The 26,151-nt window shown below is 40.0% G+C and overlaps 1 protein-coding gene and 1 long non-coding RNA gene across 3 annotated transcripts in view; one reads left to right on the forward strand and one right to left on the reverse strand.

Annotated features, from left to right (window-relative positions):
- Positions 1 to 432: 432 nt before the first annotated feature.
- LOC129735308 (uncharacterized) lies at positions 433 to 5,519 on the forward strand. Its single transcript, XR_008730730.1, has 3 exons — positions 433 to 562; positions 730 to 870; positions 5,385 to 5,519. It is a non-coding gene; the product is annotated as an uncharacterized LOC129735308 (long non-coding RNA).
- Positions 1,461 to 26,151, reverse strand: part of LANCL3 (LanC like family member 3) — a 38,674-nt gene continuing 13,983 nt past the window's right edge. Inside the window, exons 2-6 of one of the 2 annotated variants that reach the window (XR_008730727.1) lie at positions 13,015 to 13,138; positions 11,924 to 12,121; positions 9,630 to 9,837; positions 5,700 to 8,512; positions 1,461 to 4,781 (exon numbers count right to left, since the gene is read on the reverse strand). Coding sequence is in view for 1 of the 2 variants with exons in the window: in XM_055701079.1 (XP_055557054.1) it covers positions 8,353 to 8,512; positions 9,630 to 9,837; positions 11,924 to 12,121; positions 13,015 to 13,138 (690 nt within the window). In the remaining variant the exon portion in view is untranslated. Of the gene's footprint in view, positions 8,513 to 9,629; positions 9,838 to 11,923; positions 12,122 to 13,014; positions 13,139 to 26,151 lie in introns of both variants that reach the window. The other variant, XM_055701079.1, reaches the window with a different exon arrangement.

Genomic DNA, 26,151 nt, shown 5'->3' on the forward strand with positions numbered 1-26,151 from the left:
CCCAGTGGCGCGTTGGGGGGCACCCCCTCATCGCGTCCCCTCTGGCTGTGGGATGGGTAACCGCGCTCAGCGCCGGTGGGAGGGCGGGGCGGCCCTGGGCGGGCGCTCGGCAGGCTGGAGAGCACAGCCTGGCAGGAGGGGGCGAGGGCAGAGGCCTGCACCTGGCAGGAAATGACTATGTGTAACAGAAAAGGCTAAGGGACAGCTGATTAATAAAAAAAGCACCACCACCCCAACCACAAAACTGTGGAAAGGAGCAGTGAGCCCTAGCGAGCCCCCCGATACACCTGGTTCAGACCCCTGTCACCCCAGCGGGCGGGCTGGTGCAGTGCCCCTTCACCGCCTGCCAGGCCTCTTCCTTCACAGGTTCCTTGGGTCACAAACTCCTGTGACACCAGCTGCTGGCCAGCAGCATTTGCCTACTGTCTCCAGGCCTCTTGCCTTCGCCAGCAGACCACCCCATGCCCCTCTCCCTTGCCACCAGAACTCTGGAGACACTCTGAATATGCACAAGGCCACCCTGGCAGTATCACTTGATGCCCCCGTGGAAAAGCAGCAAAAGGTAATAGCCCAAGGGAAAGACAAGCCTTTGCAGTCTCTCCACAACATCCTGAATCTAAGCACCTGGCAAGAAACAAAGCTCCTGAGGTACCAAGGCAGGCTGGCAGATGGTGCTTGTATCCTGCACAGGAGTCTCCACTCATCACCGCTTCGCTCCTCTTGGTGCAGGTACTTGTTTCGTGCACAGCTGGCTCTGATGCCTGTCCCAATAGATCTCATTTCTCCTTGCCTGTTCCCAGTAACAGCAAATCAGCATGTGGAGGTTAGCTACCAACCTGAGACCTACGAGGAGCACAGCAAGAAGGCAAGGTACAGTTTGGGAAGCTATTAGACCATTCATGGGATAACACTAATGGCTACTTCTGTATGTGTCCTACTATTCTTTAATGCAACTTAGGCTGTCACCAGATTTATATACAAAAAATGCCAATAACGCCGTGGCCCATTTCTGGCAAGTGTACTGCTGCATTGGCAAGTTTGGAGTCCCATTGTTCAGCTCTAGTTGAGCTCAGCTCGTGGCAAAGATGAAAACCTTGTTATGGGCGGGCCTAGGTGAATTTAATGCTTTAGTGCCCTTCACTGGGAATGGAGGGGTCTTTCTGGAAAGAGGCCACCTGTACTGAGATTTAAGCAGGCTGAAAATAAACACCTAAGTGGGAAACTTTAACCTACAGGCCAAAACCAACCTGTCTTCTCTTATGTTGTGGGCAACTACCATGAGTTAGTTTTACCTAATCGCTATGTGCAGCCTGGATGTTTTACCAAATTCCACGGTGAATGGTTTTACCTTTGATAACACACCACTGAAAAGCTTTTGGAGCCCTGAGCTGTGACTGCTCTGGAAGGGGAAGTTGCTAGCACTATGAAAGATTAGAAACAAGCAATCCAATGCAAAACCATACTGTTCAAGATTGGGCTTTTATTTAAGGCAAAATATACTCACAGCTTTAATATTCATAATATGGATATACACAGAGTTTCTTCTGCCACTATGAAGCTTAGTATTATCACTGCTTTTAAAAAGCTATAAAATCTAGTTTCTATCATAATCTACAATACAAAACTAATACAATAAACACATTCTGAAAGATCACAGTGTTTAAAACATTAGAAGAGCAGGGGTCCTGCTTTTAAACAATAAGGTGCATTTCTAAAGAATCAAATCTATCTTGATTCTAAGGGCCTGTACCATATTATGGCTGCAAATGGCTATTACACTGAGAAACCAATCTAGGGTGTAGCACGTAGTCAAGAGATGAACACTATATGTTGGAATATATTGAATAATCAAGTGTCACCAACACAAACTGGACATGAAATAATGCCATTTCAGTTCCCTGTACTTTTTGTTCATATTGGCATTCAGGTAAGTTGCAGACATGTTGAAGGAAAATGGGTATAAAACTGCTATTAAATTGAACCCTGCATATGCAGACACCTGTGCTTTCCTCTTACTGGACGAACAAGCCTTACTAATTTCATGGGACTTGTGTAAAGGAAAGTCTGTAAGCTTGGAGTCTGGAATTACGTAGTTTTTCCCCTATTTCACATGTGTGAAGGATCTAACCTTCCACAGGAAATCAAGTGGGAGATTCACCACTGACATCAGCAGGTGGCATATCAGGCCCTTAAAATGGGTGCAGGAGGCCAAATCAGTGACAAAATCAGACCGTTGTTAGAGAAATTCTTTCTTCTCTCACGCATGGTCATAGTAATGAAGACAGGAACAGAGTTCAGTTTCTGGTCGGACAGCCTTTCTCTTCTATATGAAGTAGAAGGAAATGAATAGGATTTGTTTTCTATTCACTATGGGATATAACTGACTTCAGGACTTCTACATAAAATTTTCAGGGGAGTATGCATGTATAGTCATGCAGCGCTGTTGCTGAGTATCACTGCATTATAAAGAATCTTTTATTCAAATATCATTATACCACTAGGCAAAATGAGTTTTTAATTAATTTTCTGCCATACTAGTTTGTATGGCTGTACTTGACCTAAATGCCTCCACCTTCTCCCTTGTAAGTATTAAAAATAAACATGGCCTTATGTATTTCGAAGCTGTTTGCTATTTAGAAATTGACTTTTTTCAGAGCATCATTTAAAATTTTAAATATACAGGGTACAGGACCAACAGTGACATCAGAGACAGTGCAGATTAGTTAGGAAGTTTAATAACTCAAAGGAGGTCAAAAAGTTGGTGCATGTTGGCTTCTCCAATCTATTTTTTTAAACTGCCTAAACATTGATAGTGTACATCGCTTCCATTCCGTTGAATGCTAGGAGTAGGCAGTAGGTTCAGCTACAGGCAACGCCTTCACAGGGAGGCTGTTTTCAGCATATGATGATTTTGCTGCAATGGCAATGAAGCTAAAACCTGTACGGTGCACACTGTACCGCTATCTGTGCAATGAAGCAAACTGTGCTATTCTCTTGGAAAATGCCTATTACATCCCTAAATTGCGGTATTGTTTTGTGGGCCCTGAGCATTTTTGGCTTATGGCTTTGAAGTATGTTGTTCCCTCAGTAGCGTAATTTTTGGTCATTTTCTTATTTCTTTTCAATTTAGCTTTCTGCTGCTTACTACTTAGTCCAGGACATATTGTTATAAACTGAAATGTCTTCTCAGAGCAATCCAGATTGTGCTGTAAGCCAGTAATTGGTATAGTTCTTCACAGGAAGATTACTTTTTTAAAATTCACAGGGCAATTCTTATTCCTGATATACACTAATCTTCCTACAGATTAGAATATGCACTCATGCCAGTGAAAATTCAAGGTATGTAGGAGAAATTACCACACCTGAGATTTACGTGGCAGACCTCAGAGATACACTCTGTCCATGGATCTTATAGGTCCAAGTAACAAGGACATATTCTCAAAATGCATGCATAGGCTAAAATAGGTCACTGTTTGCGTAAAACATGCAGTATGTTGGTAGATGCTATAACTGTATATGCAGATAACGATGTAGGTAGAAAAATCTGATTGCTTATGAAAGTTTCTATTTGCACATATTAAATATGTATGTTTCTGAATATATCCGATACCTACAATTTGTTTTTTTCCACAGTACTTTAAAAACTAATCAGTATTCTTATCATATTATGTACATGTCCATATAATTATTATTAGAACATCAAGAGGCATTACTTAATTTCACAGAGTAGCAAAAGGGGCGACCACTTTACTTGCATATGTTTGTGCATTTTTCCCAGAACTATTTAAATATGTATTTTGGAATGTTTAGCCATTTCACTTGGTTTTGATTATCTGCATAGACTGAGATACTAGAGAAGTTAACATGCTCCCTTGAAAGTCTCTCTTTGTTTTATTTAATGATGTAAAACATCAGTGACAGTTGTTACGCAGTATAATGATTTTTCCTTAGCAGGTGGGAAATGGCAGAGCCAGTGAGAAAACCTGGGAGAGTAAAATAATGTAATGCAAGTAAGTGGAACACCCCTCTTAAGTAAAATCTATCAATCGTATTTCAAAGAACAGAAGACCTGGGCTGCTTCTTCAGCCCTCTGAAGTTATTCATAGGTTGGGAAAGACAGGCAGGGAAACCGATGGAAACAACAATCCAAACAAAGCAGATATTAAAAGCAGTGGCACAAAATCAATACCTTATCATGCTGAGAAGTTGTGAGTAGCAGGAAAAAAATAGGGTGTATTTGTTAGAACGGTACTGCTGCTGAAACTTACTGCATCTGGCTCTACAAGTCCTGAAATCACAATATCTGGACATTAGAGATCTGGTTTCCCTCAAAATTATTCCATGACAATAATCTATGGATGACCTATCAAAACAAATGAATAGTATATAGCTCCTTAAACTGATTTGTAATCTACAGCTTTACTCACAAACAGCATCACACAAACACAGGTACATCACAATAAGCACCAATACCAATACAATGCATCCTCTTTGCTTTAACAGCATAACCAGAAATAACTATTATTTCACTTAAATTCCTATTGCCTACACTTTAGAAACTAAACGCGGTCAAGAAACTAATGTGCAAACATGATGTGGTAAGTTGTGTTTTACACTTTGAAAGAGGCTTCTCAAGTTTCCGGTAACACAGTCTTTTGTCACAGCACCATGGCAGAATCTGTTCAGGAACACGCTTTTTCAGTCTGTTAGGGCCTGAATCAGGAGCAGGAAGGAGACAGCATCTCACTCAGAATGTCTAGCAAAGGTTGCATGATCGATTCCTTGAAGCAGTAGGGAGGGAACACAAAGGACCTTATTTTTTTATTACACTGAAAAGTGCTGATGGCTCTGCTCAGGTTGCTTTCCTGTCAATGTCTTAAAAGCAACAAATAAAGGTTGCAACAGCATGTATGTAACAGCATATATAGTACAAAGGAAAAAATATTAGACAATTACGAGGAGGAAAAAGATGAAAAAAGACTGCTCATTTAATGACTGGCATTTTCAGAAGAGCCCTGGGGTATATTTACACTGTGCTCAGAAGCTGAGACTACAGCACATCTAGTAGCCACCTTGACCTAGCAAGGTCAGATGAGAAAAGCCACGAAGCTCTAAGAATGAGCTCAAACTGCCATGTGTAATAAAACAGATGAACGATTACATTCCAAGATTTTACAAGAGGTATCCCATGAGACTGGATGTTTATGTTACTGATCTTGTGTCGTAAACAAAGTCTGCATGCTGCCCTTGCTGATGCTAGTGCCGAATTTGCATAACTTGCAGAGATGTTTGGGATCTAGATTTTGAAAACTGGGCGGTTACATTGGTTTTTCTCCTTGTTGAATGGACTAAATCTTTCTAAAAATAACTATTCTTTCTCACAGGATGAGTATCAAATGAAGGCAAACACATGGCTTCGCACATGGAGAATGGCTGCGGAGACAAGATTTGTTTTGTGGGTACTGCTGAACACAACACAGAGCAGATCAGAGTCTCCTTTGAATGTAAGTCAGAAGGAATTAATTCTACAAAGAGACAGAGGGAAAACCCCTAGAAGCCTAACATGAGTTCTTAATGTGTATTTCCTGCCATTTATGAAGAATTACATTAAAAGATTAATGCAGACATGACAGTTGGAAGTTAAGCATGATAAAATGGAGTGATTTTATCTACCTCTATTATGGTAAATTTTAACATACATGTGGCATATGTTAGAATTCGTGACTTGGTCAGGTTACTGTACTGATCTATTGTGCTCTAGATTTATTGAGGTTTGGCAAACACGTTCTTCTTCAAGCATCTCCTGAGAAATAAATAACTGGAAACAATTAAACGTTGTGGTCCATTGGTAATGAAAAAGTAGGCTCTGGGGACAGAATCAAAAGGTCGTGATTACTATTCTGATACACATACTCTCATGAGGCTTAAGTTTGGAGCTGTTTGGGTTTTTGACAGTGTAGTTACCAAAACACTAGGTGGTTTTGTTCTGTGTTTGCATCTCTAAATAAAAGGATGGGAAATAACTGTAAGATGGCAACAGCTCGAGTCTACATGGCAGAACCTACTTCTCTGTCTTACAATAAGGTGGAATACAGTTACTGTAGCTACCTAAATGCTGTGGCACAAATGTTGTTACTTACGTGTTTTAGCTGAGTGACATCACCCTACAATAAAAATTGAGACTGAAAACTTACTGACCACAGGGGAAAAGTAGATAGGCCAAGTTCTACCTTCCTTAAGCATCTGTTTGAAAAGGTTCCAGTTATGAAAAATATGAGCCACTTTCATTACAGAAATGGACTTAGGATCTTCACTACTCACAGCTGGCTTTGCTCTGATCTAACAGGAACGTTTCAACATGTCTGGGCAGAGCACACACACATCTCCGTTATCTTTTTGATTTAGCCTCACATGTATACCTCCCGATGAAATACATCCTCGTACGTGTACACATCTCACTGCTCAGGGTAACAAAGTTACATTAATGGCTTTCTTAAAAGTCCTTTTATCCCACAAATAATAAACATGTAACAACTGTATATTGAATTTTAACATTTCCATTCACAAAAAAAATCCATAAATTCTTCACAAATTGATACAGAACTGCATTGCTTTATTCACTAATTAAAAATAGTTACTTCTGTGATTAAGTAATTAGAGCTGCACAGTGCAAGACAAAATAGCAGAAATCCTAATCTGCAGCTCATAATAATGCAAGCCATCTCATTAAAATAACAGTGGCAAGAGCACGAATGGGATTACTGTATTAATATGCAGAAGGACTGCAAGACCTGGCTCCAACTTATAGCCTGATCAAGGCCCACTGAAATTAAATGGGAACTTTAATCCATTAAAGGCATTAAAAATAAAGAAATTGTAATCTCCTCCAGCTGAGAATGCAGGAAGAGAGACTGCATTGTTTGGCAGTGCATGTATGTCAGCTTTTTCACACTTACTTCAATTTTTATGACATTCTGGTCTTCCCAATCTGTCTTTAAAGGTTATTGCACTACATTATTCCCATATAAATAAAAATAAATAAATAGTAAGTATTATTTTAAATACAGACATTGATTTTATATTTTTTTTAGTACAAATCTATGTTAGCATTTTCTTTAGCTTTCAAGTACCATGTCATATACATAATACATATAAACCAGCATATATTGCAACCTTAAGTGCTAGTGCAACTAATGTTCAGCAACTCATTTATTTCTATAGCTACAAATCATTTGGGCACATACATTATTTTGTTAACCAGGAAAAGAAGTAATTTGAGCTTTGTTATGAGGTTTTTCTTAAGATCGGTATGCCATCCAAGGTCCGCATTCAGTTTGCAGTGTTTGTAGTGAACAAATCATCAAGGAAAACAGATTTTCTGTTCTCTGAAATATGTACATTATTGTTCAGAAATGCTGCTATGAGCAATTAATTTTTAAAGGAAGCTTCTGTGTCAGCGAACAATACTTATCTAGTAATGCTGTATCGTGAAGAAAGCATCTGCCTGCTGTACCTTTGCTATAGAACTTTTTGATCCAAGTCTTTTCCATGGCTCCACTCATCTTCCCTGTGACAGGGAAAGTATTGACAGGAAGTGACAAAGTTACAGTAAATCAGTAAGGAGACCAGCTCCTTGCCACAGACTGAGTTCTGAAAGGAAGGGTCAAGTTCAGTTCTCAATTATGCACATGAAACCCCACTAGCTGAAATGAACTTGTGAAACTGCAGGCTGAATATAAAGCTATCTACCTAATTATCTTTATATGCATATGAAGATGAAAGAGCTCCAAGAGACAGGTACTACTAATACATGTTACTAAAAATAGTAGATGTGGGTTTAGGTAAAAAAATTCCAGATTTTGCCTTTGTGCGGTGTAGTGACACATCTACAACACCCTCCCCGATCAATGCATTGCTGCATGAAGAGTTGTTTTTGCAGGTCTCTTTAAAACCTAATGGATGTATCACTGTTTCCTCTTTTTGCATGCCCCTGTAATTCTAGCTTGCTTTTTTTCCCCCCCCCTGTGCAACCACCAAATTAAACATTTGATAATGCCCCTTTCTCTCTCATTTCAATAATTAGATTTTGCTTCTTATTACAGCTAAATAGCTATCATATCAGATTCAATCACTTCCCCCATTTTTTTTTCCACTGACACATTTTTTTTGACCACACACTTCCCTCCCAAAACCCCAGAGTATTTTCTTTTTCACCTGACTCCCAGCTACATTAAGGCTAGCATTAGTGGTACCAGTGGCTTGTTTCGTAAATAGCCTGTCTTGACAAATATGTGAAACCGCAGGTGCCCTTTCCCATAGCCACCAGGACGTGGCACTGGAGAATGATACTCTCTAGACGAAGACACTGAAGAGAGGAAACTCAGCTTGGTTGGGTTGCAGCAAGTCAGTCAGGAAACACACAGTTCCTGAGAAACCTTCATACAGACTATATACACTTTCTAATGCCCGGGAACCAGCCTTAAATTCTTCTGTAAATAAGAACTCTGCAAACCTAAGAGAGAGAAAAAAAATAAATGTTACTATTTGATGTCCCTCTATGTCTACTTGTTGTTTGAAAGCATTATTTCAATAACATTCAATGACTAAGAACAATAGAATGTTCATTATTATCTGCAAATTTTACACTAATTTCTACATGAAACTGAGGTCCATTGGGTCTCTAGAAGAGATCTAACAAATTTTTGCAATCTGTACGTGCATTATGCTTGTCTAAGAGCTATACATTTTTTCTGGTTTTTGTAGGATGCATCTTTAAACATACTTTTAAAAACCTTCTACCTTGGTTGTTCTTTCAGCAGGATGCAAGCAATGCTTGACATTGATGCAACAAATGCTGTAATGCTGAAGTAACTACACAAATAAAATATTCTCACTTCAAAGGAAACAGCTGAAAATGTCACCCTAATTACTATCCCACTTCCCCTCATTATTCTATGTAGTAAGGAAAACAGTAACAAACATTGAATACTGTATTTTTAAACATGTACACTAAATTACAGAAATATAATTAAAGATAATAGCAGCACCGGGACAGAATTTTCAGCAGACCATACTTGCCTGCATCAGGACAAATGGAATTAACCCCACTAGCTAAGCTGAACAGCACAATGCCAAACTGGCTAAAGCTGGGAATGATAAATTAAAAAAAACGTAAAATAACAGCAAAGCAGGTCCTATACTTATTTTCCACTTTTAATAGTAAGGTATAGTGTTAAATGCTGTGAAAAATCAGAACAAATCACATTTTAGTCTGCTCCTGGACTTGGGTACGCAACTTGGCTGGTTTCTGATCTCATGTCAGGATGAGACCTGGATGCACGCTGCTCCTCCCCACCCGCTCTGCTCCCTCCGAAGGAGCGCAGGCTTGCAGGCAGGGAGGGAGGGAGAGAGCCTGGGAGAACTCAGTGCTTCTCCCACCACAGGCAGCCTGGAAGCAGGACCGCAGGGCTCCCCACGCGACTGCGCCTGCCCCACAATTCACAGAACTGCACCTGAGGCTTAAACACTCAGTTTACATCCAAGGGCGGTGATCACAGACTGAGCAGCTTTACAAATGTTCCTGCAACTTTCCAATATGACCCTGAATCTAGAAAGGCAGGAATGCTAACCTTTGTGCCCTGTATATGTATTTTGAGTTTCCAGTGAGCCTATACAGCAGCAGGAACACATAAGCACTACCAGCCACTCCATGGCATATTCCAGGTCCCTTCTTCAACAGGCCCTTCTGCCAAGTTAGCTCTCCACAGCGGATACAAGTGTCCAGATATTGAGGCTTCTTGGAAACCAGGTAAGCTTTGGCAAACAAATATGCAATGCCTAGGAAAATAGCAGCGAGATTGTCTTTTGTAGTAAGCAGGGCAAGGGTTCTGTACAACACACACGAAAATTAAGATTAATACACTAAAAAAACTGCAGTCTCATGCACTACACATGTCAATGTTACATATCTATATATGCCACATGGAGGGGAGCGTATCCGATATGCTAAAAAGCATATGGTAAGATGTACTTATCCACTCCCTGTGACAACACCACTGTCAATCTTTTTCAACGCATTACTGAATTTCAGGGTTTACTCTAACATGCCCAGTCTTTTATCAATTTAAAACAGCAGTCACATTTTTGCCTTTAAAACAGTAAAGTCTTAGCCATGTCTTCTATTGTTTTCAAACCCCCCTTCACCTCACCCATTTACAGTGACAGAAACACAAGGATGGACAAGATCATTTCTACACTGGCAACAGATACAATTTTTTACTGAATGAGAAAAAGAAACTTGCTCTTTTTTTTTTTTTTCCTCAGTGGGGTCTAAGCTGCTTTATTCTATCTACAGATATGCATACTAACTTCTGTAAAAAAAACAAAAACAGCTGACATTTTTAGAGGGGATTCAGATAAAATAATCACAATCTTCAACAGAGCACTGCACAGCTCAGTTCACAGCAACCTTAAAAGAATGCATATGACAAAAAAGAAATCAAGTGCCTAAGGAAATGTTTAGAATAGCTCACTTGTGGTCTGAATATAACATACACTGAAATAACTGAAAAGTGTTCTTGTAAGCTACATGTGCGTTACTACCCAAGAACAGTGATGGAATACAGGACTTTCTGGGGAAGAACAATAGCAATTCATGAATTTGCATGTCTCTACATGTCCCCTAAAGTAACTTCTTTGGGATTTTGTCACTTTGGTTGAGTCTCACTGCATATGTCTTCACTAACAGTTAAAGCAAAGTCAAAGGCCACTCTGAAGATACTGAAACAAAGAGGGCATCTTCCCTGCGGGTTCCAGCCATACTGCAGAAGCAACCACAGAATCACGGAATGGCCAGGGTCAGAAGGGACCTCTGGAGATCATCTAGTCCAACCCCTGCTAAAGCAGGTTCATCTACAGCAGGTTGCACAGGATCACATCCAGGTGGGTTTTGAATATCTCCAGAGAAGGAGAATTTTTTCCCCTTAAATATAAAAAAGGTTGGTAAGCAAAAGCTGTTTTCCCCTCATTTCCCTAGTGTACAAGAGCAAGAAGGTTGTTCCTTAATCATACCAACAACAACAAAGTGCATTACCAGAAAGCACATTTAAAGGATGTTCATTATAATGTACTTTTTGTTACTTTAAATAGAACACCTTTAAAAGCAATGCATCAATGCTCATGGATGTTCTTTAATAAAAGGAAGTTTTTCTGCAAGCATCTAGGTTCATGTTACCAAGCCAATACTAGTCAGCAATAAAATTCTGTCTGGGGATAAAAACTCAATACACAGCACTACTTGCTGAAATTACTAAGGTATAGGATTAGATTTTGAACGGACAGACATCAGCCAGCTTTGCCTCATGAACCCAAACTAAGGATTAATTCTCTTTTTCTCTGAAAAGCAGTTTTGTATGGGTGACTTTCAGAAAAATGCCTCTTGCAAGTACATGAAAATACTTTGGTCAAATTTATGCATTATCCATGTAATAAGTGCAGCATAAACTTTGACTCTGATGTGCAGGGAAAAAAGGTATTCTGAAGGCCTTCCCAAAACTCACAGATACATCTATGCATACTATTTTTCTGTCCAGCCATATGCTGTCTTTTGACTCAGCTGTACCTTTCTTTGAGGTCTTGTCATGAAACAGAGCAAGACTGGCAAACATACAGTTCAGGATCACCAAAATTCTTTCAGCTATGATCACCCCTACTTTTAAGCAGAAAATAACCTATCATTCCAGCTGCTTCAGCAATAAGCCACTCTTTACTGAAACAAAAAGCCTAAATAGTTTGCCTGCATCTCCTAAAATGCCAAAATTGGTCAAATTTAACTTGCGATCAATGGCAATCACATGGAGTCACCTAACATGGAAAAGCAATGTGATCAGCATCTGGCTAGTCATAGCATCAATGGGAAAAGAACCTGGAGCTCCATGACACCAGTGTACAAGCTCATTCTCCCGCTCGATTGTCTCTCCCAGCTCAGGAGGCCAGTTGCTGTTCTGTTCTTGGTCCATAAGAAAATCAACGCTCTGCCATACAAGCTCCTGATCTGCTGGCTGCAGGTACTCATAATAGGAAAGCAACATCTGAAGGATTGATGAAAGCCCATGTGCTGCACCTGTAAAGAACAGAAAGAGTCAAATCAGAGGGTGGGTTTAGGTCCTGCCTTCACCTCACAGCAGCTTTCCCTGGGAACCGATTTCCTTGTCAAGTGCATGGCTCTTCCATCTTCTTCATGCACATTACAGGTGCTTGGAATAAAAACTTCCTAGGTGCTTGACACTATGATTTGTTACTACTTCTGTCATTTCCAGTTCCCCTAATTATGCAAAAATATGTATGATTTTTTTCTACTTCCACTCTGATATGACTGAAAGTCAGTGTGTGGAGCTAAACTGAACCTAAACTGAATACTGTTTCAAGACATTACTCTTCACACACTACTGAATCTGGATTGGTATTCTGAAGTCTTTGTTAAACCCAAAATGTAACTGGACCATAAATAGTATTCCCAGTTACTGACTGACAGTATCAGTCATCTAAAACCTAAATTTCAGTGCAAGAACTGTCTGTACCTGCCAGGGTCTGTGGAGCAGCACCACTCAGAGATTTCTACCTCTGCTCCCCTGCCAGAGAACTCACTAACATCCACAAACCAATCTCACACTTTCTCCAGTGTGATATCGTGCCTTGAAGACCCCACTAGGGACCTACTCAGTGACCTTTCACCACTGCTTCAGAAGAGCTCCAGATAAGCCGCTCGTGATGGATAGGAGCTGACCATATGCTTGAGTTGTACTGCTACAGCAAAAAATGCTCTGCAAGTCCCTGTGTGGCAACAGCAGCTTACAAATAACATCCCCTGACTGTTCTCTCTGTGGACCTTCTCCACACAGTTGGATGGTCCCAACTCAGTCAGGAGAAATCCCACCCTGTGGTTTTTACATATTTTATTTCTGAAACATCTACAACACAGCATCACTTTCAACACAGCTGGTGTGTTTTACTCACCAAGATACTCTGTTCCATAGTAGGAATACATGAGTGGAAACGGTTTCCTCTTCTTCACTGCATACTGCTTTCCTGATTCTAGTATGGCCAGGCAAATTGATTTTATTTGTGCTGGGGTCAGCACCTAAACAGAAACATCAAACCAAACATCAAGTCTATTATAATAATTTTATTTTCTAGACATTTATCAGGACTCTGCATTTTTGCTGGTGCACAAGACAAAGTACTGCCTTTAATCTTATGAGCATGCCATAATAGACATCATTATTAAGAGCTCCTTACACAAAATAGTAAATGTACATAATGTTTCTCAAAACAAGAATTTCATCCTGTCTCAGGAAACTGTCAAATCTTTAGCTGCAAAAAAGAAGTGAAAAGAGGCCCACTAAGAACTCCTGCCTTTCCTTCCCAGGATGGCACCTGACAACAAGCAACCAGGCAAGCTGCAGAACATCAGCCTCCAGAGTAGCAGATAAGACAAAGAAAAACAGACCTAGAGAGGGAGTAAATGTTACAGGCTTTATCGGGGCATACCAAGCTAGGCAGATTTTTCTGCAAGCATGATAAAAAAAAGAAGAAGAAAGGAAGAGGATCCTAAATTTTCTTGAAAAACCAATACTACATATGTAGGTCCGGAAGCGTTTTAGTAAAAGAATCAGGCCTTCTTATTTCAAGACAATGCTAAGAAAAATGAAGCGCAAGACAGGTTTCTGTGAAGACAGGCTAGCTACGTTTACGGGACTTTATCATCATGAACAGGTCAACACTGCCTTTAATGCAGTCCAAAGAAATGACTAATGCCTTATTTACATCAAAACTAAGACTGAAAAAACCATACCTTTCACCAGATGTTCATTTTTCCAAGTCACTGACCTAAAGCACACAGTGAGGAGCTGGTTTTCCAGGTTTTAACTACAGCTGTAATTATATGCAATTCACTGCAATCATCAGCAATTTCCTCTGTGTCAGCCACACCTGTAGGTTATGGACCAGTACCTAGGTAATTTAAGTAACTTAGTTGAAGTAGTGTTTTGGCTTTAGGGGGAAACCTGTATGGCAGCTGTACTTTGCAAAAATATATTTCAACTTAGGAAAAGTGAACTGAGAAAGAAAACAGGCAAAATGAGGCAGAAAAAAGAAAAAGGCTGTAGAAATATCCCTGTCAAGATAAACAGCAATCCAAAACTAACTGGAATATCAAGGTAATGTTTTTAAAGTGTTTCTGAACACATTTGGTTTCGCCATAGTTTGTATTACCACAGGATTTACTCTTTAGATAATACTGTCAGTGTTAAGTATGGATGCAACATCTGTTATAAACTATATTCTCTCATTTGGCATGTATAAGATGGTATGGAAAATTAATGTCACTTAAAACTTCACTGAAAACTAATGGCTGAAATATCTTTTTTGTCTATCTTACCTTGCTCCCTGTTAACAAGGCATTTTATTACAGCTGCTCCAAATGACTATGCTATTTGTACAACCTGGAAAACAACCTACTTCTGATCGTGATTAGTGTTCTTTAATGTTACTGCAGTAGAAGTAAATAAGCCATTAACATCTGGAGACTTCACTCATTGCCAGTCATTTTTAAATTAATTGTTTTAATTTCACTGAATTTAAAGAAATAGTTTAAATCCTAAGCAAATGAGGACAGCGGAGACATGGTGAGACACACTGCATACTCTCCAGAGCTCTCATTTTACCATCTTGCAGTTTGGGACCTAATAATGGCTATTTTAAAGTACTGATGGTGTATTTTGAATGGATTTAAATTTCTACCCAAATCCAGCCTTGCACAACACTGCACAAAGAAGTTATCAGTTAGGAAGAAATGCATTGTTCACCTTTTTTTTATATAATGTAAGTATAAAAAGTCAAACACTTAAGCGCTATGATTACTTCAGTTATACATAGTATACTGTTTGGGCTGGCATAATGAAATATGCTAATGAATATCACCTCTTTTTCAGAATGCAAAAAAAGCTCACATGCAAAGCTAGATCAAAATGATTATTTAAAATCATAATTGGAATGGACGATAGAAATCAACTCTTCCTGACCCACTTCCACATTACTGAAGAAAATGTAAAAGAAAATAACCTGTATATCTTGAAAGCAACCTTCTGGCTACTCACTGACCTGTACGCTTTAAGACGGGTAGAAGATGTGTCCTAACTAATAGCTAGGTAAGAAAACTTCCATGCTGACTCCAAGTCTCTCTTACCAATTGCCTAAATCCACAGTAATTGCGCTGTTACCTCTGTTTTCCAAAACACTTAAATATGAAGGTTTTGTATTTGCTCCTTATTCTAGGAAACTGTTTGCTGGAACAGAAACATTCATTTACCATCATTATTAATGGACTTCCACAGGTTGAATGATCAGAAATCACATTTAAGTTTTCCATTGGTTGCTACATTTTATTTCAACCAATTCTTTCACCTTACCAAGAAACAGATAATATGTGGCCAGTCTCTGTATGCTCCCTCACAACAGCTTTAATAAAACAGCTAAAAACTTTTGACCAAAACAACAATCATAAACCACATAAATCATAACCACAGACGTACGTGTAGCCATGGTTCTACAAAGTTAATTTTAATTTCAGTGTAGTCACAGTGCCTCCTTGACCCAGGAATTACTGAAAGAGTATGTTTCATTAGGGACGGCAAAGAAATAAACTGATCATCCCAAAGGCTTTGAAAGGATAAATTGCATGTTGATATCACATCCACTGTTGAAAGCTGTCAGATGCTTTGATGAAGAATAAAGCCAATATGAGAATATCCTATACTCAGAAAAAAATTTCATGCTTGAGATAGCTACATTTTTTGAGAAACTTCTTGAATGTCATTTAATATGAGCTGGCTACACAGCAGGTAAAATTATTCTTTATCATGTCAGTACTTACAAAGACTAGTGACATTAAGAGATATATTGCTGGTGGTTTAATATTTCAGCTAACACGTTTAGTATTTTTAAGGACACCACAACCTATCGTGTTACACTGGATGTGTCCATTTTAGTACCCTCACTAGATCAAAATTTAAAATACATGTGTTCCGCATTTTCCCTGGAATTTTTGTATCAATTGGTCAGTGGAGTTCCTTATTTTCTGTTTTAAATCATTGTTCAGTGATGTTGTATACTGTTAAACAACAGTTCCAATCACCTTGGTGACAGCTGTGTTCCCCTATAGCTCTTACTTTAAGTACGACACTTGAGCAGCACTGTAATATGTAGTATTTGTACTACTGCCTGTGCCTAGGAGCCCTACTTATAGTAAAAAGCCACTGTGATTGCCTCTGAAGTCTCTCCATTTTTCTGTTGTGCCACTGCAGACAATATGCCTTCTCCCATTAAGGCACTCCACAAATTTTTGAGTTATTTAAGGCAGGTACTTTATTCTGTAAATCCCTGTTAAAAGTCAGCAAAGGAGTGCTATGTCTACAGCAATTAGAGAACGCTGTCCTTTTTTGTTGTTAGCAATCTTTCTCAACCTGAGATTGTTTAGTTGGAAGCAATTTCACAATCCTTTTAATCTGCTACGAGAGATTTTGTAATATATTGGTTATGGCAATGCTGGGTGCTAGATAATTGTTTCAAAAACTGTAGACAGATATCTTGACCTTGAGGATCAGGCAGAAAGAAGGACTAGCTCTTCTTTGCTTCTGATGACAGTACCAATTTCAGCGGTTCATTATTCTTCTGAATGTTTGCTACAAAGTCTCTTGGCTCATGATTTGCCTTTTGAAAACCACTGCTACCTGAAACTGCATACTGTATTGAGAATATTTGAGGACTGTAAGCTTTTAGTTCTTTTAACAGACCTGTGTTTATTTTCTTAGTGCTCTTTCCTGTATGTATCTTTGCTGAATGCCAAGTATCATTATCTTTTTTTAGATGCATCAGTACCTTTATGAAGTAACAGCGACATTTACATCACTGTGGAAAAAGCCACCTTCTATGCATGTAAAAAATATTAATATGCATCTAACACATCAGGCCTTTCTCTGTCATATTTCTAAAAATCCATTTACATGAATTTGATCATACCCTTTTTCTGATGCTGTAGAAAGTGTCAAAATAAGCTGAAAAAAAAATGGGTTGGTTTACAAATAACCTAACAGGAGCTTTGCCATTGGTCTCCTATCCTGGAAGCCCAGAAGAGGGAGCTTGTGAACTAGTTATAATACTCAAAAATGCTGCAAAAAGATACACATGCCCCTGTTCAGCAGGACAGCTGACTCAAGCGGAAAGATGCTGTAGCCAACTTGGTAATACCTTACTGCACTGTGTGATGTTTAAGTTCGCTCCTTAAGTTTGACTTTTTTCTACCAAAGACGGGCTGGGATTTTTCAGGGACCTTGTGTGCAATGTCATGGCCAGCTGGGTTTTTTTCTTTCAGGTGATGCTAACACCCAAAGCCACAGAAATGTAACAGGCACAAAGTCAGAGGGGTCTGCCTCCCCTCAGTGTTATCCCAGTTTGCCTGAACTACCTCCTACAGCAGGGAACCCGGCTCCAAGTGCACAGCTGTCTGCTTTTCTTATAAGCAGTGTCGAGCACACCCTTCTTTTCAAAATCATAATATATTTTTTAAATGTCCTGAAAACTTTGTTCAAGGAATCAGATTAGTTCCTGAAGTACTACTGATACTGTTGCTACTGCAGTACGTTCACGCTGTAACAGCACCATGAATAGCAATTTCTAGAGAGCGTACTTTCCCAGTTTTCTCATATTAACACAACCACATGACAAGGTGTGTAGACTCAGCACAACTACTAGTACGATTGTTTCAGTTCATTGGAAAACCGTACTTGACTGCAATCTTGAGTAAAACAGACTTCCCTATAGATCCCGTTGGTATTGCTTGGTTTTAACATGTAAATTTTGGGGATTTTGAGGCTTGCTCTTTGCCTCACCAGCATGAAGGCAACAATGTCAGTCCTGTCCTGTTTTGTGGGTCACTAATCACAGGTCCAATCAGAAACTGAAGACTGCACTTATTCCTGATGAATCGGATTACTGGTAAAGATGACAATACAGCACTTTGGTTATTGCTAACGGAATACAAAATCTTCACAGGTCTCACCTGCCAAGACTGCGCAGCACTAAACCCGTCAAATTCTGCTGTTAAATCTTCAGAATGGGAAAATTTCAGACACAGCTGCAAGTGAAGTACTGCACAAAAGGATGGCGCACAACTGTGCCTGTAGCTAAGAGGCTGTCTGAGAGCAGCTGGTGCTGCTACACGGGTCAAATGCAATAAGCATCTCTATTCACTGTGTCTCAAACACTGGAGAGTTTCAAGGAAAAAATGGCAGCTGGCCTTTCTTCAAGCTTCCCTTGTCTGGGGTCAACGAAAAGAGAGGGAAAACATGAGATTCTCCAGTTACAGTCAGGCTCCAACACCTTTCATTCAACTGCACCAGGGTCTGGCTGGATACAGCCGTGTAGTTCTAATATAGTGGTTCTCCCAGGTCCTGGAAAGGAAACAAGAGGTTCCCATCACCCTCTTTACTTGAAGAAAGTATGGAAGCACAACCACCCCGCTCTCTGCTGCTGGAGAACTGAAGCAGGAAGGATATCAAGGAATGGATCTAAGAGCAGAGCTGTTCAGATAACCAACATCTCTGAGGAGGTATTAGTCTGCCTATTGAGAACTTGGGTGCTGTTCAGCTGAACGTGGCTGGTCAGCAGCACAGACAGCAGAGAATTTCTCAGGAGAACAAGTCCCATCACAGAAGAAGTGAGGTACCCTGGGATGTACTTCTGTGTTACAGCTTTGAAATGGAAGCTGTCTGCACCCCAGCTGCATGTTCTCTTCTGCCTAGTAAAGGGTTAGCGTTACCACACAGCACAGAGCACCAACAATTCAATTTCAAGCACCTCTCCCTAGAATTGCACCCAAATTCAAGACCATGAACTGAAAAGCATGTTTAAAAACAGTAAAAATATAAGACTTGCAAATTAACTGAGAAACAAACCTGATGCTGCTTGGAGAGGCTTTCTTCTATATTACAGATTTCTACCCCAAATTTTTCCAACAAAAAAGTAAAATTCTTCTTTTTTCCTTTATTATTATTATTATTATTATTCAACAACCCCATAATGCATGGTCAAGCCATTCTGTGGGCACAGACCCTGGGAACTGGCCAAAATGGATGTATCAGTGATCACCTTTCTGCAAACCAAATCCTTGTTTGGAGCTCCTGTGTGTCAACCACTCCTCCAACAGAAATCGGAGCTGCTTGTGACAGCTGCAAATAAGTCAGAGATCAGTGCTGCACAGATACTGCTTTCCTTCCGTCTATGCTCCCCGTATGGGCAGGAGGAAGATTATTCATGTAAAAACTTCTTCACCAGTGGGAAATCCTTTGACTCTGTTTAGTCTCAGTCAGAAAGTACATCAGTACACGAGCCCTGTAGTTACCTTATGCCAAAACTGCAGTGCGAAGCTGTCATTTCCTGAAGGGAGATCTATCCTTCTGCACTCTAGATACATGTCCCTGACAATTCTGCATTATGATGACAAACACCTTCCAAGCTGGGCACCTTGCACTCTTGTTTGGGTAACAGGCAGCTCAGTGTGTTGTAGCTGTGCTGCCCAAGGATCCCATCCCATTTTTTACACTAGTAAGCAAGGAACATCTGCCCTGCCTGTGTATTTTGGATCAGCTTACTTCCCCTTAACAGCGGGTCTGCCGGTTCACTGGGAGTGAATCCATGCCTTCATCTGTTTCACAGACATTTCTTGTTGTAGCAAAGCTGTCCCACTGCTTGAACTGGCTGATTGTATGCAAGCTATGCAAAGGCATAAGAAGTGCTATCCATTCTTCCAGCTCCAGCACAGCAGGAAACAGGGTTCATGAAACAGCCTTTGCAAAAGATAAAAGCTTTCTAACACAGATGAGGGAGCCTCCCCAAACACTACAGTAACCACGGCCGTGCACTTAGTCTGCACTCAAAAATTATGCAAGTCTAGTTTAATTAGGCACTACCATTTGCTACCAGGAACTTAAGGATACTGTTTCTTGGAAAAATGAATATATTAGTGTTTGTGCACTAATCTGCAGGTCAACATGAGATGGGCAGAACTTGATCTCGAGTCAACTGGTAAAGGCCAATGTTTTTCACAGGGAAGCTGACCTAGGCTTACAAGTTCTAGAAATGAAAATGGCAACTGTGTCTAAAACCCAAAGAAAGCTGACAGGCCATTATTTTAACATACCCTGAAGGTCTCCAGAAAGAACTGCACACTTCCATTCCTTCATTCCTTCAACTGGAAAGGCGAGCACTCAGCATCTGACAAGGCACTGATCTAACAAAATGTAATGATTTACTTCTGAGGAGTATAAATGTGCAAAGAGAAATAAATGTCCGTGCTAGGACCTTTTAAGATTATGAATTGTACTACTGCCAAGTTCATGAGGACATAGTTAATTTTAAGGTGCCACTAAATACTGAAGTGAAATCAGGCAGTGGAAAGCACTGCTGCAAGGGGTAAGAGAAAATGAGGACATCACTGCTTCATCTCCAAAATCTAAGCTCTGAGAAAATTAGTCAAGGTTTCTATGGGAAACTGCCAATACCTGTAAAATTCCTTTAAACTGATACTTGCTTAAAAAAGGCAAAAGGAGAAGAGCACTGTGTCTCACTTTATACACCTGACTTAACAAAATGTTACTGCAATAGTGATGTCTCCTGGTAGAGGCGGCTACGTGCTTGGTGGCTGCCCAGCTCTTGTACTCCTCGTCTGGGCTGGCAAGGGCCAGCTGGGTGCTGCATTGCAAAAGGTGCCACAAAACAGAGCTGGGGCTGGCGTACCTGGCCCTGGGAGAAAGGAAAAGGGGGTAAAGGGGTGGGGTGGCAGGGTGGGAGTGGTAAAAGAGTGAAATCGCTCCTGAGCCCCATAGGCTAAGTTAACTAGCTGTGTCTGAAGAGAAGAGTCTACATCCAAATTCAGTGTGGTACAGGCCTGGAGAAAAGTCAGCACACGGCATATTTGGATGATTAAATGTTTTTCTACCACATCCTTTGCTGAGGCGTGTCTCTGACCAAACTACTAAACAGAACCTATATGGTTGCACAACCTTTTACCAGCTTCCAGCTTATCATAAGTACTATTTTCATGCTGTAATTGTACATAACAATAAAGCTTTACTTGTTTCAACAACGGTAATGATATAGTTCATGTGAGACCACCAAAAAAGATAAATAAAGCTAAAAGATTACACTGAAAGCAACTACGTAATGCAATAAATAAAAAGTATTGGATGGGGACTGAGGAAGATTGATTGCGAGTTCCTTGAGAATATTTCTAAAGATGTTCATAGTTCAATTTGTCTTAATAGTGTCAGCTTAATCACTTAGAGTGATGGAAAACAGCCTTTTCAGTTTCATGCAGTATTCATTTTTTTCAATTTGTCAAAGTTATTTCACCTGTCAGATCATTCATATAGCTTTTAATATCAAAGTCCTCACTGATCTGACTTGGGGGGTATTACTCCTGGCAAGTATTATATAAGAAACACGGAAAGTTTTACCATTTGGTGTAGCATCTAACACAGATATAAGAATACAGTAGTTTCATGACCGTCAGGAATGGAATCCGATAATTCATCTAGTAACCAGGCCGATACCCAGGGTTTCTATGCCATGCAATTATTCTTGTAAATTCCTGTTATTCCACATCTGGCTGATAACACTACAAGGCTGGCTCATAGTCTGTTGAGACTGATAATAATTCTATCTGAGGTAGCCTTTAAAGATCGAGACTACAGGAATATGGCTTACTTGACAGAGTAAAATGCTGACCTTGCTGGCAGAAGCCAAGTAGAAAAACCAAATGGATACAGCTGAGCAAACATCTAACTCTTCAAGGATTGACCCTACTCTCATTTTAGTCATTTTGGAGAGAAGTGACTAGCAGATGCCTTCTCATTCATTGCTCTACACCATTGTGGAGTGTGTGACTTACACACAATAAAAATATTTGGGTTTCTTCATCACTTTTTCTTTAGTTCAAGGCTGTGCACGCTCTCTGCCTCTATTGAATAAAGCTGCATTTATAGCAGTATCTCTCCCTGGAACTCCTGAGGAATTTTGCTTCATGTCAACAAATATTCTCAAGGAGATTGTTTCCTGTGACAAGCTGGGCAATATACCATCTTCCACATCTAAACTGAAAGAGGATTAAAAATTTCAGTTGAGGTTCGAGGCAGCACTCCCTTGAAGCTAGAATTCCAAATAATGGCTTATTTTTTGTGCTTAGGCAGAGCTTTACACTCCTGCTGTAAAGCTTCTTTGCTGCTGGAAATACCTTGTTTGAGGAACTAAAAACCTAGCAATAAAATGGAAGATCGCAGTTTATACACCCACCATCAAATAGTACTGGACAGAACTATCGTCACGATCTTGCTTGATACTCAGTTTAACAGGAATTCATTTGCCTTTCAAGCTGTTACACTGGGTCATGGTTCGCAGGTGCAGCTGTGATTGTCGGACACAGGTCCAATTTCCACTGCTTTCCAGGGGGTAGTTTTTTTCTGTCAGGACTACTGGATTGGGCCTGGAGTACACCTGTCAAAAACATTTTACCACTTTTCAACTAATCAAATATTGCAATGTAAACAATGGCACATCATTTACTTATACATATGAAGCAGGTTGCTGGGTATTGTAACTTATTTGTTCCTCCTTTTTTTGGCTGCTTCTGTGTTTTGTTTAGCTTTGTTCACCTGGCTGCAACTCACAAAATATGCCAGGTAGATGTGAAACACTGGAAGACAAAACACTTCATTCTATACATTATTAAGCAGCTTATGGCTTTTTTCCTCTTTATGTTAAAAAATACTTAATTCCTCATCTTCCATCACTAACCAGTCCTCTTATCTTCCCCATGCAACAATTCCCCATCTATCTGCAATGCCTTTAGGCTTGTGTTCTGTGTGTTCAGACCTCCTCCCTCTATACAAGTGAACATACTTCACTCACAGGCTTAGCAAACTAAAGAAAACAGATATGCCTCCTGAAAGCCTTATGGCAGAAGCGTCAGAACCAAAAAAAAAAATAATTATGGAGGAGGAGAGTGGCTAAGGCAGAGCACCCACTTCGCACTCTTCCACCCAACCCCACCAAATATTTCACTCCCAACTCAGAACCACTAGTACCAAATGCTAATGAATTCTGCTACAGAAAGCAGCATTTAGAAAACTAGCCATAAAAGATGTATAGCTTGTTACTGTGCTAAACTGGCAGAGATGAACTAGAGTTACACAGAAAAACAAAATACTATTATTTTCTTCATCTCTTTCAAATTAAGGTTCAAGAAAGAGAACATGGTTCCAGTGTTAGAGGCTCCCAACCACAATGCTTTCAGTGTTGTGGGGGTTTTCCCCACTTGAAAAAGTGGGGTTTTACATCTTAAGATAATACGTAGAGATGCATGGAATGCCTAGATAGTAGCTGTATAACACATGCATAGTTGTAACAGTTCACTACCTTAGAGGAGTCCTTGACCTTCTCAAAAACTTACACTCACAGAAAAGAAGGGCCTAAATTATTATGTGACAATTTGCATAGTGTTGTTGAACAGCTCAGTGAAAATCTCGGCTAAGTGTATTGCTGCACTGAAGAAAGCAAACAAAAAGTGTTAGGATGCACGACAGTAATACTGAAATGTTATTAAAAAGCTACTATAGCAGTCATTGCTTTGTTCTTCTGGTATTTCTCCAGGTCTGTTCTCCCATTATCAAAATAAAATAAAATTTAAGAAATCAAGCAGAGAGTGTGTGAAGTTAAACAGACTGCAACATTTATTTTCTGGACAGAAGATAATTGATGTGATAAAGCTCACAAGAAGTTATTTTATCTTGTAATGTAAGAACAAAATGATAGCTTATGAAAAGCAGCAAGTTTAAAGACAAAATATCTCTCTGCTCTCCCAAGACTCAAGTAAGCTAGGGAATTTATTTCTGCAAAATGCAGCTGAGCCCACTCACACTGTAGAATTTTAACAAACCAACCTCTCTATAATTAAATTGAGAATGATTTTAAAAAATTTTGGGTTAATCGCCAGAAGTGCCCCACAATTACAATTCTTCAGAGCCTGTGTAGTTTAAATAACTATTTTATCACCTTTAAACACATCAAATATTACAGTGTAAGAACATTTATTCCTGACAGATGTTGCAAGGCCAAGTCATACAATCAACACCAGGAACTCAGCCCACCAATTCTGGAAGAACGGTAAACCCTTGTGCTTCAGAGCATAAAGCCCATCCTTAAAAAGTGCATGTTAGGCACGTTACAGACAACACATTTCAAAATTACCTTCCACAGACATACATGCAGCTACTCTGAGTCATCTAGTGTACTGGTACAAGATATTAAACCAGATGGAATATTGAAAACAAATCCTGAAGAAGAAAGATTTGTTTGTATACACTACTGTGCTCCTCACTGCAAACAAGTGGAAGCGTTCAACACTTTGGACAGAGTCCATGTTGTGCTGTATGTAACAGAGCCTGCGAACAGTTACTCAAAGCTGTTCCGCAGTTAGTGCATTTCTGCCATGCTGGAACAGTTTCTTTCCATGCTTACACTTCAGGTGACAAAGAAACACAGCAACTTTGGAGCCTGGAGTTTGGGGCACCTCCTCCAGGCCCTGTTCTGAAGAACGTTTGAGTATTTTATGTAAGTAATTTCAATCACAGCTGCAATAAGGGAGACTTGCTTTATCCATCAGCACACAGCTTAGAGGCATCAGCTTAAATTCTTGCACTGTGTCAGAAAAAGAAGGGATGTGAATTTGAATTACCAGGTTAGCAATGAAGTCTCAAAGTTACTGCACATAAAAAGGAAGAAACTATGACCCCAGCTTGGACTGTAATTCGTTCAGAGACCAATTTAGTCTTAAAACCTGTAAGAGTGATGAGAGGTGAACACATTCTGCCCTGGCTAACGGGAATGCCTAGTTTACTTTTACTCCACGGCAGACAAGACCTTGCCTGGCGCTCTGCGAGAAGAGTACCTCCAGCAAACTGGGAGAGACTTGCAAAAGTGAGAGAGGGGCTACGTGGGACATGCTCCCCAACTTCAGCTTCACAGAGTCGCTGGGAAGAGGTAGAGATGAGTTACAGCAGGTGAGATGGAGTGCAAACGGCTAGTACTGTGGGATGGCAACTGGAAGGAGTTGCATAAATACATGGCGAAAAGAGAGCACTGTAAATCTGTACCAGAGCTCCATGGATGGTGAGTGATGCAGCCACTGCCTTATGAATTTTGCTGTGGCTTTTGTGCCTCACAACACAGCACTCCCAGGATTTGCATGCCTATCAAAAGATGCCCAGAAGACTTCAAGGGCATAAACTAGATGCCTTGGACATTTAGGTATACCCAGCCTAAAGGCCTGAAGAATCATAGATGAATCCTTAATAGCTCTGTTGGGTGGTACAGCTGCATAGGCAGTCCAAAATTTCATTGACCTTCTGGATGCTGTGTTGTGTTAACCTCTATCAGCACTGGTTATGACTTTTCATTTATACTAACTGTTCATTTCCATGCAGAAAAAATGTAAAGAAACATAATGTTAATTTGCATTAAAGTAAGCGTAGAACTCGGATGTGCTATCATGTTACATCCAGATATAAAAGCAGTGAAGCAGCACATGTGCAGACAATATGCTAACACTCATGTGAGCTGAGTACATGAGTAACTTCGGCCCTGTCATGTTCAGCTTACTTGAGTCTCAGTTTCTTCCTAGCATACAAGGTCTTACAGATAATTGTCCCCAGCTATATGTGCTTGTACTGCTAAAAATAAACCTTGTTTTAGTTCATTTGTTAATCTCTTGAGCTTTTTTAATACTTCCCCTATGCCTGTGTATGGTATTTGGCATTTGCCTCGGTTTAAAAGCCAAAGCAATTCTTATCCAGTGAGCTGTCTTTACTGGATCATTAATAAAGACAATAAATAAGGCTGGTTCCTACATCAGTCCTTTATTAGTAGTTATGATTAGCTTTGCTTGTGGTCTTTCAGCCAATTCCAAATCCACAATGTCCCCATCCAAGCCAGCATGAATTAGGTTTTCAAGGAAGATTATCTTTGACACTGCATCAAAAGCCC

This window comes from Falco cherrug, chromosome 2 (genome assembly GCF_023634085.1).
Source record: "Falco cherrug isolate bFalChe1 chromosome 2, bFalChe1.pri, whole genome shotgun sequence".
NCBI lineage: Eukaryota > Metazoa > Chordata > Aves > Falconiformes > Falconidae > Falco > Falco cherrug.